This window comes from Echinops telfairi, unplaced genomic scaffold (assembly GCF_000313985.2).
Source record: "Echinops telfairi isolate 266 unplaced genomic scaffold, ASM31398v2 ScPeMD7_24;HRSCAF=84, whole genome shotgun sequence".
Taxonomy (NCBI): Eukaryota; Metazoa; Chordata; class Mammalia; order Afrosoricida; family Tenrecidae; genus Echinops; species Echinops telfairi.
This window is the reverse complement of record NW_022103921.1, coordinates 3,024,436-3,036,974: the sequence shown is the minus strand read 5'-3', so window position 1 is coordinate 3,036,974 and position 12,539 is coordinate 3,024,436. Positions and strand designations below refer to the sequence as shown.

Genomic DNA, 12,539 nt, shown 5'->3' with positions numbered 1-12,539 from the left:
AATGTTTTGAGAATGATGAGGGCAATGAATGTACAAATGCGCTTTACAAAAATGATGTATGTATGGATTGTGATAAGAGTTGGATGAGACCCTAATAAAATGATTAAAAAATAATAATAAATTTAAAAAATAACTCTGTCCTATACATGAGTTTCTGAATTTCTGTGGATTTGTTTCTCTAAAGTACCCAGACTAACACAGATCCCAATTGTTTTTCTCCTCGAACAGAATGAAACAAGACAAAAGGGAAACTATTTTTCCTATTTGGAATTCTAAGAGGACACACAATTCATGCTATATGTGCACTTAACTCTTGGAATGTGCAACTGCTGCCCTAGGCAGGGGGAAATGGTCCCACGCTCCTGGCTGGCTGCCCTAGCCAGGGGGAAATGGTCCCACGCTCCTGGCTGCATCAAAGTGCCCGTGACACTCAGAGGTAAGAGGATGCCCTTCACACGAGAGAGCTGCTCAACAGTAACACCGTATCTCTGATGAGCCCATGAGATCCTGAGAGAGGAGCAGGCGAGTTTACAAGTGAAGTTTGCATTGCTTCTCTGCTATCCTAAGTTCAAAAGCAAACTCACGGCCATCATTCAAGCTGATTCTGACTCATAATGACCCTGTAGGGCAGGTCAGAACTACCTCCTTGAGTTTCTGAGACCACAACTCTTTATGGGAATAGAAACCTCGTCTTTCTCCCACAGAGCGGCCGGCGGTTTCAAACTGCTGACCTGGGGGTTAGCAGCCCAACAAGTTACCCACTGCGCCACCAGGGTAGGAAATAATTCAAAATAAGGTCACAGCCTCAAAATTCAGCTGAAATCCATTTATTTTCCACCAGACTTAAGAATCAACGCTAATAAATTAAAATACATAAATTCTGTAAAGAGTCTTATACCACAAGGTCTTTTATTTTTTATTTTCAAGAGTGACTTCCTCTTCCTGTCTCACCATACAAAAGCGGCTCGCTCCCGTAACATGCGGACACCAAAGCGCTGCCACTCTCGCTGGTAAATCCACAGTTCTTGAGTCGTGTCCAAGCAAGCCAGCACCGCCCCTCCTTTCCAGGCAATCAGCCGGGGGTCCATGTCCTAAAGAAGCAACAGGGACATTTCCACCTATGCAGAAGGTTCAAGCCATCCAGGGGATCATTTACTTGCTTCCCAGGAAACCACGCTTGTCTGGTTCGAACGAGCAGTCAGAAATGTGTACAGACAGTTCATCTGGAAGGCTGCGCAGCACTGATAAATCCTCCCTCAAGAAAGAACATTCCCCAAGAATTGCCACTAGGACTTTACACTGTAAACGTTTTTATTTTATACATTTTATTTAATGTTAATAACTTTTATTTAAGGAATTTTACACGTCTTTGTCATCCATCGGTTACTATTTAGGTCCTCTAAATCTTGTAAAAGTTTATCTTCACGATCGCCCTTTTTAAGGCGCCTCTGCTAAAACCCACTGTTGTCAAGATGCGTCCAGCAGGCATTATCTCAGATGTGTCCATTCTTCTGGTTACACCACTTTAGCCTCCAGTATGGACAAATGTCACTATGACTCAAAGTGGACAATCTGTTTTAAATTCCTGTTTCTTTCTACCTTTTTAAAAAAACAACAGTTAAATAGTTTCAGTCAAAAAGTTCCTTAAAGCTCGTTCTGTAGCGGCCTGAGGTCCTCTGTCAAAATGGTTCGCTACTCACTTGACCCAGAAAACCCCACAAAAATCATGCAAATCGAGGGGGTCGAATCTCTGGGTCCATTTTAAGAACACCCATGAAACTGCCCAGGTCACCAAGGGCATGCACATCCAAAGCCACCAAATATTTGAAAGACGTCACTCTGCTGTCCTTCCGGAGTTACAATGGTGGAGCTGGTAGGTGTGCCAAGCAGTGGGTTTGGACCCAGGGCTGGTGACCCAAAAAGTGGATTTTTGCTGCACATGCTTAAAAATGCAGAGTCATGCTGAACTTAAGGGTTTAATGTGGATTCTGTGATCATTGAACACATGCAGGTGAACAAAGCCCCCAAGATGCACCGCTGGACATACAGACCTCGTGGCCTCATCAATCCGTACATGCCCCACCTGTCACAATGACATCATCCTTACTTAAAGGAACACATGTTCCTCAACCAGAAGAGGAGGTTGCACAGAAGAAAAAGTTTCCCAGAAGAAACTGAAGAAGCTAAAACTTATGATTCGGGAGTAAATTCAGCTCAAAATAAAAGTTAAAACAGGATTAAAAAAAAGAAAAGTTCCTTAATTATCTAATCTAAGGACCAGCAGAGCTTTAATACAAGGGTGAGTCAAAAAGTATTGCTAGAGAATTGCAGAAACTATGTTTAAATATAACTACCATTTACCCCTTCCCTAAAGAATTTTGAGCACTTCAATTTACACTGCCTCAAAGCTGGGCAACCTCAAGGGATTCAAATCATGCTCCTTTGAAATGCTGAGTTTGGGGAACAAAAAGTCAGAAAGGGCAAGATCTGGGCTGGAGGGTAGATGGGGTAAGGCCTTCCAACAAAATTCTCCTAGGACGGCCCTTGCTACCCTAAGAAGGTATACCCTTGTGATGGGTGGGGGGAGGGTGGGGTCCTCAACACAGCTTTCCTAGCCTCTTTCTCACCAATGCAAAATTTCTTCCTAATACACCTCCACGACCATCTTGTACCCTTTGAGAAAAATGTATCTAGATTGTCCCTTTGAAATTCCCAAAAGCAATCCCCTTAACCTCTCTGACTTGAATTTCACTGAGCCTACAGCTCTCCTTGGAAGCCACTGTTTTGGTCGGACCCTTTTTGGTGGCTAAGACAAGTGTGTTACTGAGAGAGCTTGTCTGAGTCATCCACGGATCAGACATATTTAAGCTCCTCTGCTTGGACTAAATACTGGTATGCATGGACCGGAACCCTATTAGCAACTCTTTTTGACATAGCCCTGTACGAAAGAGATTAAAATAGAGCTGTTGTGGTGGGCACTGTGGGCAAGGCCAGTCTCCCCATACACCTGGTCCTTTGACCTGGGCAGAAATTGGGCGTGTTGGCCTGGAAGGCACAGCAGGGTCTACAAAGCTAGTCCAGAGTACCTTCCACCTATCTGGGACCTGCTGAAAGCAACTTTTCCACCTACTGCTGCTTCCCAGGATTCCCCCCGACGTACGCCCATACTACCAGGATTTTATCTTTGCACGCAAATTGGAAACACCCAAAGCTGGTGTGAATTGCAGACAGTCTGCTTTGCACCATTAAACCACCAACCTTAGGCCTCGTAATCACATCTACATTTTCAATGATCCTCCTGAATGAAGGGGGCATTTTGTTGAGGATTCTGTGCTGCAGGAATTCTTGGGCTTTATGAAACATCAAGCCGCCTCCCACAACCAGGATGGAGCTGTACATCTTCTTTTTGGTGTCATCAGATGCTGCAAAGACAAACCAAACACAATGCCAATCCTGCCAAAGCTGTTCTCCCTATCTACCACTCCTCGAAGCCAAGCAATCACTTGCTCTTGCTGTACTGCAGCCATCTAAGGATTTACCCTCCCACGCATCCTCAACACCACGCTCAGAGCAACTGGACAAAGTACAAATGTGAGCATGCTGCTGCCTCCACATGCCAGCCTGCCCACTCTCACCACTAGTAAGCTTAAGACCCTAGTCTTTAAGGGGGCCCTTTAGGGATGCCCAATGTGATGTGACACTCATGCATTTCCCAAGCCTCATTCTCACCTCCACTTCCTTCAACTCTTTGTACTCCCCCAGGCTGATGCTGGAAGATCACACTCAATTCATCCCCTTCAATCTCTTTAGTGGCTCTTCCTCTAGGAAGTCTTCCCTGCCTCCCAACCTCCATGCCTCTCCCCTCTTTAGACAAAAGCAATCCCTCCGCCAGCACCTCTCAGTTAGTACCCTTGAGCTCTAACTGGAAGTACTTTGCAGGTGTCATTTCATGTTATGTGATTATTGAACTTATTTTGGTCTCCCCACTAGGTGACAAGCCCAATGAGAGCAGGAGCCAGGTTGGCTTCCTCACTACTGTATTCCTAACATCTGGCAGTAAAAGCACAGGTAAGTGTTGATCACATCAGAGAGTGCACAACTGTACCCTAGCCTGAAGCAGTTCATTTGATGTCTAATGGCGGGTCTCCCTGTAAGTGCTTACAACAGCAGTCTATGCTGTGAAGGATGGCTTTATCCAGGCCCAGGGCTTTGCCTTCAAACAGCGAAATGGCAGTCTTCCTGGACATCAGGGCAGTGAGGGCCTCCTCTGAATCATTGCCGGCCATCAGGCAGTCTCCCTGGGAGGATCCCAAATCCACGTCCTGGGAATGGAGCCTCTCTGAAAGATCAGAGGACTGGCCACGAAGATCCCCTTCAAATCCAATGGGTTTGGAGGCAGACTTACGGTCAGCAGTAGCTTTTGCCGACTGTGAATCAATCAGCACAACAAAAATAAATGACATGATTAAGACAGGACATGGCTGATCTTCTCTAGTGAGAGCCCCCGCTGCGTCCCCCCCACCCCGAAAGGAAAGCCTAATACTGTGGTCTAGGGCGGAAATATCTCACAGCATCTCTCCCTACTCCCTACCTCACCACCAGCCCTGACCCCACCCAAGCCAGCACTCACCCCCAGAAATCTCAGGAGTGAGAAGTGGGATAGAGAAGCTAAGGATGCTCTGATAATTGCTAAGCCATCACGATGGACAGGCAGGTAGATCTCAGAATCTTATGATCATTGGTTGGATTTTAAAATGGAATGTAAAGGGACTTGCCACCACCCTCGCCCACCCCCTCCCTTCGCTGCCCTGTAAGTCGAGCCTTTATACATGGAATACCTTAGTGGGATTCAACTATGGGTATCTCATTTTAGACCTATCGAACCACCTTGTCTATGGGACAGGAACATACCATCACCATAGGAAAAAGTACCAGTCCTCCTCTGCAATCTCATGAACTGCATTTGCTGTTAGGAGATTTAATTTCCACCTCTGCACTGATCCCACTACCGGCATTAGATTTGGACAAAGGAATGCAACTCTTTGCCTACGCCACCCTCTTCCACAATGCAGTAAAAAATAAGTGAGGTTTTAATGCAATTACTTAGTGAATAAACCCACGCAGTCCTCGGGGCACAAATGAGATCCGTTCCTGTGTCTTTAAGAACCAGGTACATACAGATCGCTAGTTAACCTAAATTTAATACAAGTAAGGCTGGAAGCCTGGTCAATGATCTAAAAGCTACACGTTACTTGTGAAGGTGAAGAATTTGTTTTGAGGAGCAGGAGCTGATTAAGAAAAACAAACCAAATGTCATGGAGTCCGTTCTGACTCAAAGCAATAGGACAGGACAGAACTACCCACATGAGTGTCTGAGACGGTAACTACAGAACAGAAAGCCATCTTTCACCCGGGGTTGTCTGGTGGTTTCGTCCTTAGCAACCCGACTTGTAACCACGCGCCACCTGGGTTCCGCGGAGTTGTTCAAAGTGAGGGAAATGTACCTAACATCTAACGATAAGTAGGAGTTGTCTGCACATTCAACTTGCGTTAACTGGGGTCTGTCTGTATTGAGATGTTGATCATATAATCACATACCTCGTGGAAGTCTCTCCATTAAATTAAAATCTTAAATGTGGAAATTGGATCAACGTCTGCTGGATAAATAAATCTGCAATGCAGATTTTAAATTTAGATTGCTTTACATTCATGGTGCTAAACACAGTACCCCCACTGATAAGCTGTAAAACAAAATCAATTCAGTAATCGATTATGAGCGAACTCCCTGAGGGAGGCGCAGCTCAGCCCCTGGATTTCCGCACACCTGTTCCTGCTTGCTCTGCGTGGCCAGCAGGTAATGCTCATCATGAGGATCCTCAGGGTCGCCCTGGGATCGGTGCTGTAAGATTGTCATTTTCTGTCCAACAATTCCAAAAGTCGCAGGGTAGAACAGAGCCATCGGCGCCTGTGCATGGCGGGACAAGAGTCATCAACAAAGGAGACTGCCTCTTGCAAAACTGGCTCCCTGAATCCCGTTCTTCTCCAACCCCAACTATCAGGTCAGACCCATCAACGTGACTGGGGGCAGCCTTCCCTTGTCTACAGCCTTACGTCTTCGGTGCTCGAAGAGCCAAGAGATCACACTTGCCTTCCAACTGGATGCTGATGTGACAGCAGAGAGCGCTCTCAAAGTACACGTGAATCAAGTTCCTAGCGATCCACTTGATAATTTCCCAAAAACAACAGTTCCCCTCCCTCTAAACCAGAGCTGAACGTTTCGTGGTTCATTAAAAGGTACTCCTCAGCGCTGTTCTAATCGGTATTCTGTCAGCTGCTTCAATGGTGGTGGACTACGTACAACCAGATAACACTATCTCTGGAGGGTTCCAGTGCGTGCCTATTCTCTGTGTCTCAGAAGGAAACCCGGACAGCCTCCTTTCTTACCTGGATTTTCTCATCTCCCAATCGAAACTGGTAAAGCAGGGCTGGGGAATCAGGGTGTCGAATCTGAAACTCGTGGTCCTGAAGTCCGGAGATGTCCTGGTTCCAGGAGACATAGTTAGTGATTCGGGCACACTTCGTGCAAGCACCGCAAATTCACCTTATCCCTCACCGCCGTCTACATTCCACCTTCAACTTTCTGAGATCTCACCGTCACTTAGCAAAACTAGTGAGAACTTGCTTCTTTTTGTGACTGTTCCTGAAATGTTCACCATCTGCAGTTCTAAGCTTCCTTCACCATCAAAATACACCAACCCAAACAGTACCCAAATAAATAAGCAAGTTTCCTTTGACAACTAGAAAACAACACATGTCTTCCTATTTATTTATTTGTTTGTTTGTTTTTAATCTTGAGGATTACTTTTTAAGGATTTTTAGGCTCTCTGAGCAAGATGGCGGAGAGCCAGGCTGGAGTCACTCTGGGGCAGCCGCATCTTTCTCGGCAGGATCTCACCACCGTGGATGTTACCACGTGGGCACCACATTCGCATGAAGTCCCCAGCAGACAAGCCACCGTGAATACAGGTGCAAATGCTCGTGGAGCTCATGGGAGAGTCTACAGTTGTAAAAGCCACTTCCAGAGTCCACACTGGCAGGTTAAAAATGAACTAGAAAGAAATAGCACCATCAAACTTGGGTATGCGAAGATTTATGAACGTGATGACCCAAGTTGCCCTTGGCCAGAATCTTATCGATCCTGTGGCAGCAGTCCACCTGATGAGTTTCCTACAGACGTTCCAGGGACCAAAGGGAACTTCAAATTACTCAGGCAGGTGTCCTTCCTGGACTGTCCAGACCATGATATTTTGATGGCTACTATGCTGAATGGGGCCACAGTGATGGATGAAGCTCTCCTGCTGATAGCTGGTAAGGAATCTCGTCCCCAGGCACAGACGTCTGAACATCTGGCTGCTACAGAAATCATGAAACCGAAACATATTTTGATTCTACAAAATGAAGTCCATTTGGTGAAAGAAAGTCAGGCTAAAGAGCAGTATGAACAAATCCTTGCGCTTGTACAAGGTACGGTGGCAGGAGCGCCGATTATTCCAATTTCTGCTCAGCTGAAGTATAGTATCGAAGTGTCTGTGAGGACATAATAAAGAAGATTCCAGTACCTCCCAGAGACTTTGCTTCAGAACCCCACTCATTGTGATTTGCTCCTTTGATGTCAACAAACCTGACTGTGAGGTTGATGACCTTGGGGGGGGGGGTGCTGTATTCTAAAAGGACTGTTAAAGGTGGGCCAAGAGATAGAAGTCCGACCTGGTACTGTTTCCAAAGATCGAGAGGGAAAACTCATGTGTAAGCCAATCTTTTCCAAATCTGTGTCACTTTTTGCGGAGCATAATGATTTTCAGAATGTGGCTCCAGGGGGTCTTATGGGAGTTGGAACAAAAATTGATCCCACTTTGTGCAGAGCTGCCAGAATGGTCAGGCAGGTACATGGTGCCATAGGCGCTTTACTTGAGATCTTCAGAGTCGGAAATTTCCCATTTCCTACTCGAACAGCTTACGTACTGAAGGAGACAAGAAAGCAGCCAAGGGGCAAAAGCGATCTAAGAACGAAGTGCTCGTGGTGAACCTTGGATCCCTGTCAACTGGAGGAAGAGTTAGTGCAGTGAAGGCCGATTTGGGCCAAATTGTCTTGCCTCATCCGGTGTGCACAGAAGTAGGAGAAAAAAATTGCCCTTACCCTAAGAGTTGAGAACGCTGGCGTTTAATTGGCTGGGGCCAGGTAAGAAGAGGATTGGCAAGCAAGCCAACAGTAGATGATGACGGAAGACGCCCAGTTACATAACAATAAATTTGGGACATCTCTTCCCAACCTAGGGATGTATTTCAAAGTACGACCACAAATTCCATTTCACAGCTCGTTACCTTAGTGGTAGGCAAAGATTACTCTGAGTATTTGGTGATGAAAATTTAACCTCTAGTACTAAAAGCAGTCCATAACAAAAACAAATATGGTTACTCTATAATCTAGTAAAAAATCTGATTCTCAAGTAATGTCGAATATATACATTGGAAATAAAATTATTTGCTACAGCCAGCCTTTGGTGTAGCATACATGCCAATTGAACCTATTTGAAATAAAGATTCTGATCTCAAAAAAAAAGACTTTTAGAAATATCTAAATTAAAAAAAGTATTTTAAAAGGGTAGCAACCCCCATGTGATAGTAACAGAACATAGACTATTCTATTACAATATTTAGAAGGTGCTATGTTCCAAATTGTGTTTTGTTACTAACACAGATGTATTTATTTACATGTCACTGTACAATATTTTGAAGTTTACCTTCATCCTTTTCCAGAAAGGTCCCGGACTCCTTAGGAGAGAAAAACCCACTAAACTCTCTCCTCAAGGAAGAGCTATGTTGTCCAGCCCAAGTCTGAGGTGCAGTCTGATTGCACAGCTCCCCCATGCTACCCATTGATCTTTTTTTAATTTTTTAAAATAATTTTATTAGGGCTCATACAATTGTCATCACAATCCACACATACATCAATTGTATAAAGTGCATTTGTACATTCATTGCCCTCATCATTCTCAAAACATTTGCTCTCCACTCAAGCCCCACATACCAGGTCCTCATCACCACCCCCACCACCCTGCGACCTTGATAATTTATAAATTGTTATTTTGTCATATCTTGCCCGGTCCGACGTCTCCCTCCACCCACTCCTCGGTTGTCCATCCCCCAGGGAGGAGGTCACATATATTGTAATCGGTTCCCTCTTTCCAACCCATTCTCCCTCTACCTTCCCAATATCACCACTCACACCACTGGTCCCGTAGGGATCATCCACCCTGGATTCCCTGTATTTTCAGTTCCTATCTGTACCAGTGTACATCCTCTGGTCTAGCCAGACTTGCAAGGTAGAATTCGTGTCATGATAGCGGGAGCGGGGAGGAAACATTTCGGAACTAGAGGAAAGTTGTATTTTTCATCGTTGCTACATCGCTCCCTGACTGGCTCGTCTCCTCCCCGACCCCATTGATCTTTAAGTGCAACAACATCACAGCTTTATCAACACGGTTTGAATTGGTAGCATACTATTATTAAATTTGTAAATATATCTTAAGGATCTTAATTTTTCCCTCAGAAACAAAATAATCAGCAATACTGATTTTGCTCTCACCTGATCTAGGTGACAAAACGTTTCTTTAAGGTGCTGCAGAAGAAGGCAATCCATTTTGTTCGTGAGCTGACATTCTCTGTATGGGAACCCAGCTCGCTGCATCAGCCAGTAGAAGCATCGAGACACGTCAGCTCCCCCGTATGCCAAACAGAGCCTGGGTTAAGAAAGAAGGGCAGGTGCCTCAGCTGTTTGTTCAGAGGCGGCAAGGGGAATCTCAAGAACTCCAATAGCCAAGTGAAACACAGTGACAATCAAGAAACGTTTGCTAGAAGTCACTGTAAGCCATTCTTCAGACAGAGAAGGGGCCACAAACGTTCGTGGGAAAATGCTGTTATCTTTCAAATCTATCTTCCCACAAACGTTTTAAAGAAGTCCCCCTATAGTGATTCACAGTACACAGTGGTAGGAAAACTAAAAGGCTAGTGTGTTCTGCACAACTTTGGAGCGCCCGGCCTTGGGTCAGACAAGCAATGAAGTAAGACACCCGAACGGAGGCTTTCGAATGCCCTGCTAGCGAGGGTGGGAGGTACAAGCCTAACCTTCCTCACAGACTGAGCGAGTCCCCTTTCAAATGTGTTTTATCCCTAGGGACCAAGACTCGCCCATGTGGGGAACAGGAAAAGGACCAGCTGCTACTGAGGACCCCTTCCTATGTAGAACCTGAGTGTGCTCATCAGCTGGGCCGGGCTCACCAAATCTGCTTCTGATCACTGTGGCCCTACCACTTCCATCACCGATGACAGCATTAGGGGACATGAGGGGAATGAAGAAGCAAATACTCAAACATGAGCCGGAGAAATCAGACGGAAAAGTAACTCCTTTCTCCTGCCTGGCTTGCCTGGGCAAGCTCTGTACGAGCGCATGGTTGGCAGCTCTAGGCCAGCCCTCGGGGAGGACGGAGAGTGCACACACTTCGGGGGAGGGAGGCCACAGCACCTGCTCAGACTTTCAGGGGAAAGGGATCAGTCACGGGAGTAGCCCTGGTGTCAGAATTCATACTTGCACAATCTCGCTGTGTTCTTCTGCAATGGTTATCCTTATATAGTTTCTTATCAATGATTTTTTTCCTTCTGACTTGTGATGCGTTACGGGTTGAAAAGCCAGCAAGGGGAGAGGGAGTGAGGCGTGCAACCACCTCAGGGCCTCACCGAGTGTTGCGATGAGAGACACCATCCTCTACACAGCATATGCTTGTCTTCTGGTCCCCAACATCTACAATACACGTGCTGCTGAGGCCACTCCCGAAGGTGGCACACACCGACTCCTGATGGACCACGATGCCTAGGAAACAAAAGGCAGAGGGGCCATCTGCTGGGAGCAGCTAAGAGCCTCAAAGAGATGCTTGACTAAAGGCAGCAGAGGAGCAAGTCCTGGGCCAGGGCCTTCTCAGAATAAGCTTTCATATATACCAGTAATTACTGTAACTCCATCATTAGAAAAACAAAAACAAACGCATTTAAAATAGGTTTTGTTTCCAAATCAGACATACCTGAAAAGCCCATCTTCATTAGGATCATATTCACTAATTCTTTCACATGCTGTTTACTATAGATGTCAGGAATTAACAAGATACACCTGTAATACTAAATGGAGCAAACAGAAAAAGAACAAAGGGTCAACTCGAGATTCTAATGCAAACAAATCTCCCTACCGTGGTCTTCAAAGATTTCCTCCACGAGCAGCAAGCAGTATGGGTAGAGGCTCAATGAAAGTGCCTACGCTTTGGGACGTCCTTGGAGTTTTGTGAAGAAACAGAACATTATGGAGTTTTTCTAAAACTTGGAATCAGGTAAAACGTGAGAAATGAAAAATAAGACCATTCACATTTCTGGAATGAGAGAAGGCACAAATACGAACAAGTTTCTGATCCTTTTGCTTTGCCCCTCTTGCCTGTTACAGAGAACAAGATGGGGGGAAACATCTGAGGGGAAACTAAGGCAGCAAGGGTGTTCTCAACACCTGAGGCCAAGGATGTTCTCAACACCTGAGGAAACTGTATCATGAAGAACTCAGCGCTGTGGGCTCTTCTTGACAAAGACTCTGACAGGCAGCCCCTGCCCCTGGAACTACGGCTCACCTTTAAATCCTTCAGTGGGATTTCCAAATATTTTTGTATTGCATGAGACCATATTACTTCAATGTCTGCCAGTACAGCCGTGAGGGAGCCGCCAGGTCCCGGGTGAACATTTAGCTGACCCCTTCTGATGGGCCAGTGAATATTGTAACAGTCCAGTGGATTCACATACAAGGCCTGGAAAACAGGGGGAGGGAGCACATTGCGAAAACTCTTCTTTGGACATTTCCTAGATTTCCATCCCCAAATCTAAGGCTAGACAGACATCCTCATTAAGGTTTAGGGTGGAGTATCTACATGTCAGGAGCCAGCGTGAACATCCAGTCCTCAAAGCTGGAAGAGATATCAATACATAACTACACCTGGATGGCAAAGTGAGTGAATTTCAGCTCTAGGATGATCAGCTTTCTCCGCTTTTCGATGTAAAGAAATTTCCTACCTCTTCTCCCACCAGGTACTCAGGGTGATGAGATGTATTTGTCCACTTATTTCCCGAACAGTGGTCTAAAATGGCAGGTCGCATCTGCTTGTTGTAGGAACGTGCCTAAAAAGAAAGCCATCCGGAAATATTTTGAATGTTATGCAAGAAAAAAAGGGAGGCAGTAACAGACCTCTCTTCTCCTCTAACCGACCAGAAATGGTGACAAGTTCAATCACAGATCTAAGATATCTGTGGGAGAAACAGGCCGCCAGGTCCAAACAGGGAGCCAAGAGTCAGGTAGTCCCTAAATAACCAGGGCACCAATCGATGACCACGAGAACAATCACTAGAGGTCAGACACCTGGGGTATGGAACAGGGAGCCAGATGGATTAAGAAA

General features: G+C 45.6%; 1 protein-coding gene and 1 pseudogene across 6 annotated transcripts in view; one reads left to right on the top strand and one right to left on the bottom strand.

The window, feature by feature from the left end:
• Positions 1-811: 811 nt before the first annotated feature.
• Positions 812-12,539, bottom strand: part of ACTR8 (actin related protein 8) — a 24,811-nt gene continuing 13,083 nt past the window's right edge. For 2 of the 6 annotated variants that reach the window (XM_045289064.1, XM_004714051.4), the window contains exons 4-13: positions 12,160-12,264; positions 11,724-11,897; positions 11,136-11,229; positions 10,795-10,927; positions 9,647-9,800; positions 6,445-6,540; positions 5,825-5,965; positions 4,163-4,427; positions 3,259-3,422; positions 812-1,091 (exon numbers count right to left, since the gene is read on the bottom strand). In XM_045289064.1, the coding sequence (XP_045144999.1) occupies positions 948-1,091; positions 3,259-3,422; positions 4,163-4,427; positions 5,825-5,965; positions 6,445-6,540; positions 9,647-9,800; positions 10,795-10,927; positions 11,136-11,229; positions 11,724-11,897; positions 12,160-12,264 (1,470 nt within the window). In that variant the 3' untranslated portion in view covers positions 812-947. The other 4 variants (XM_045289066.1, XM_045289068.1, XM_045289067.1 and 1 more) reach the window with 4 other exon arrangements.
• LOC105979632 lies at positions 6,894-8,302 on the top strand (annotated as a pseudogene).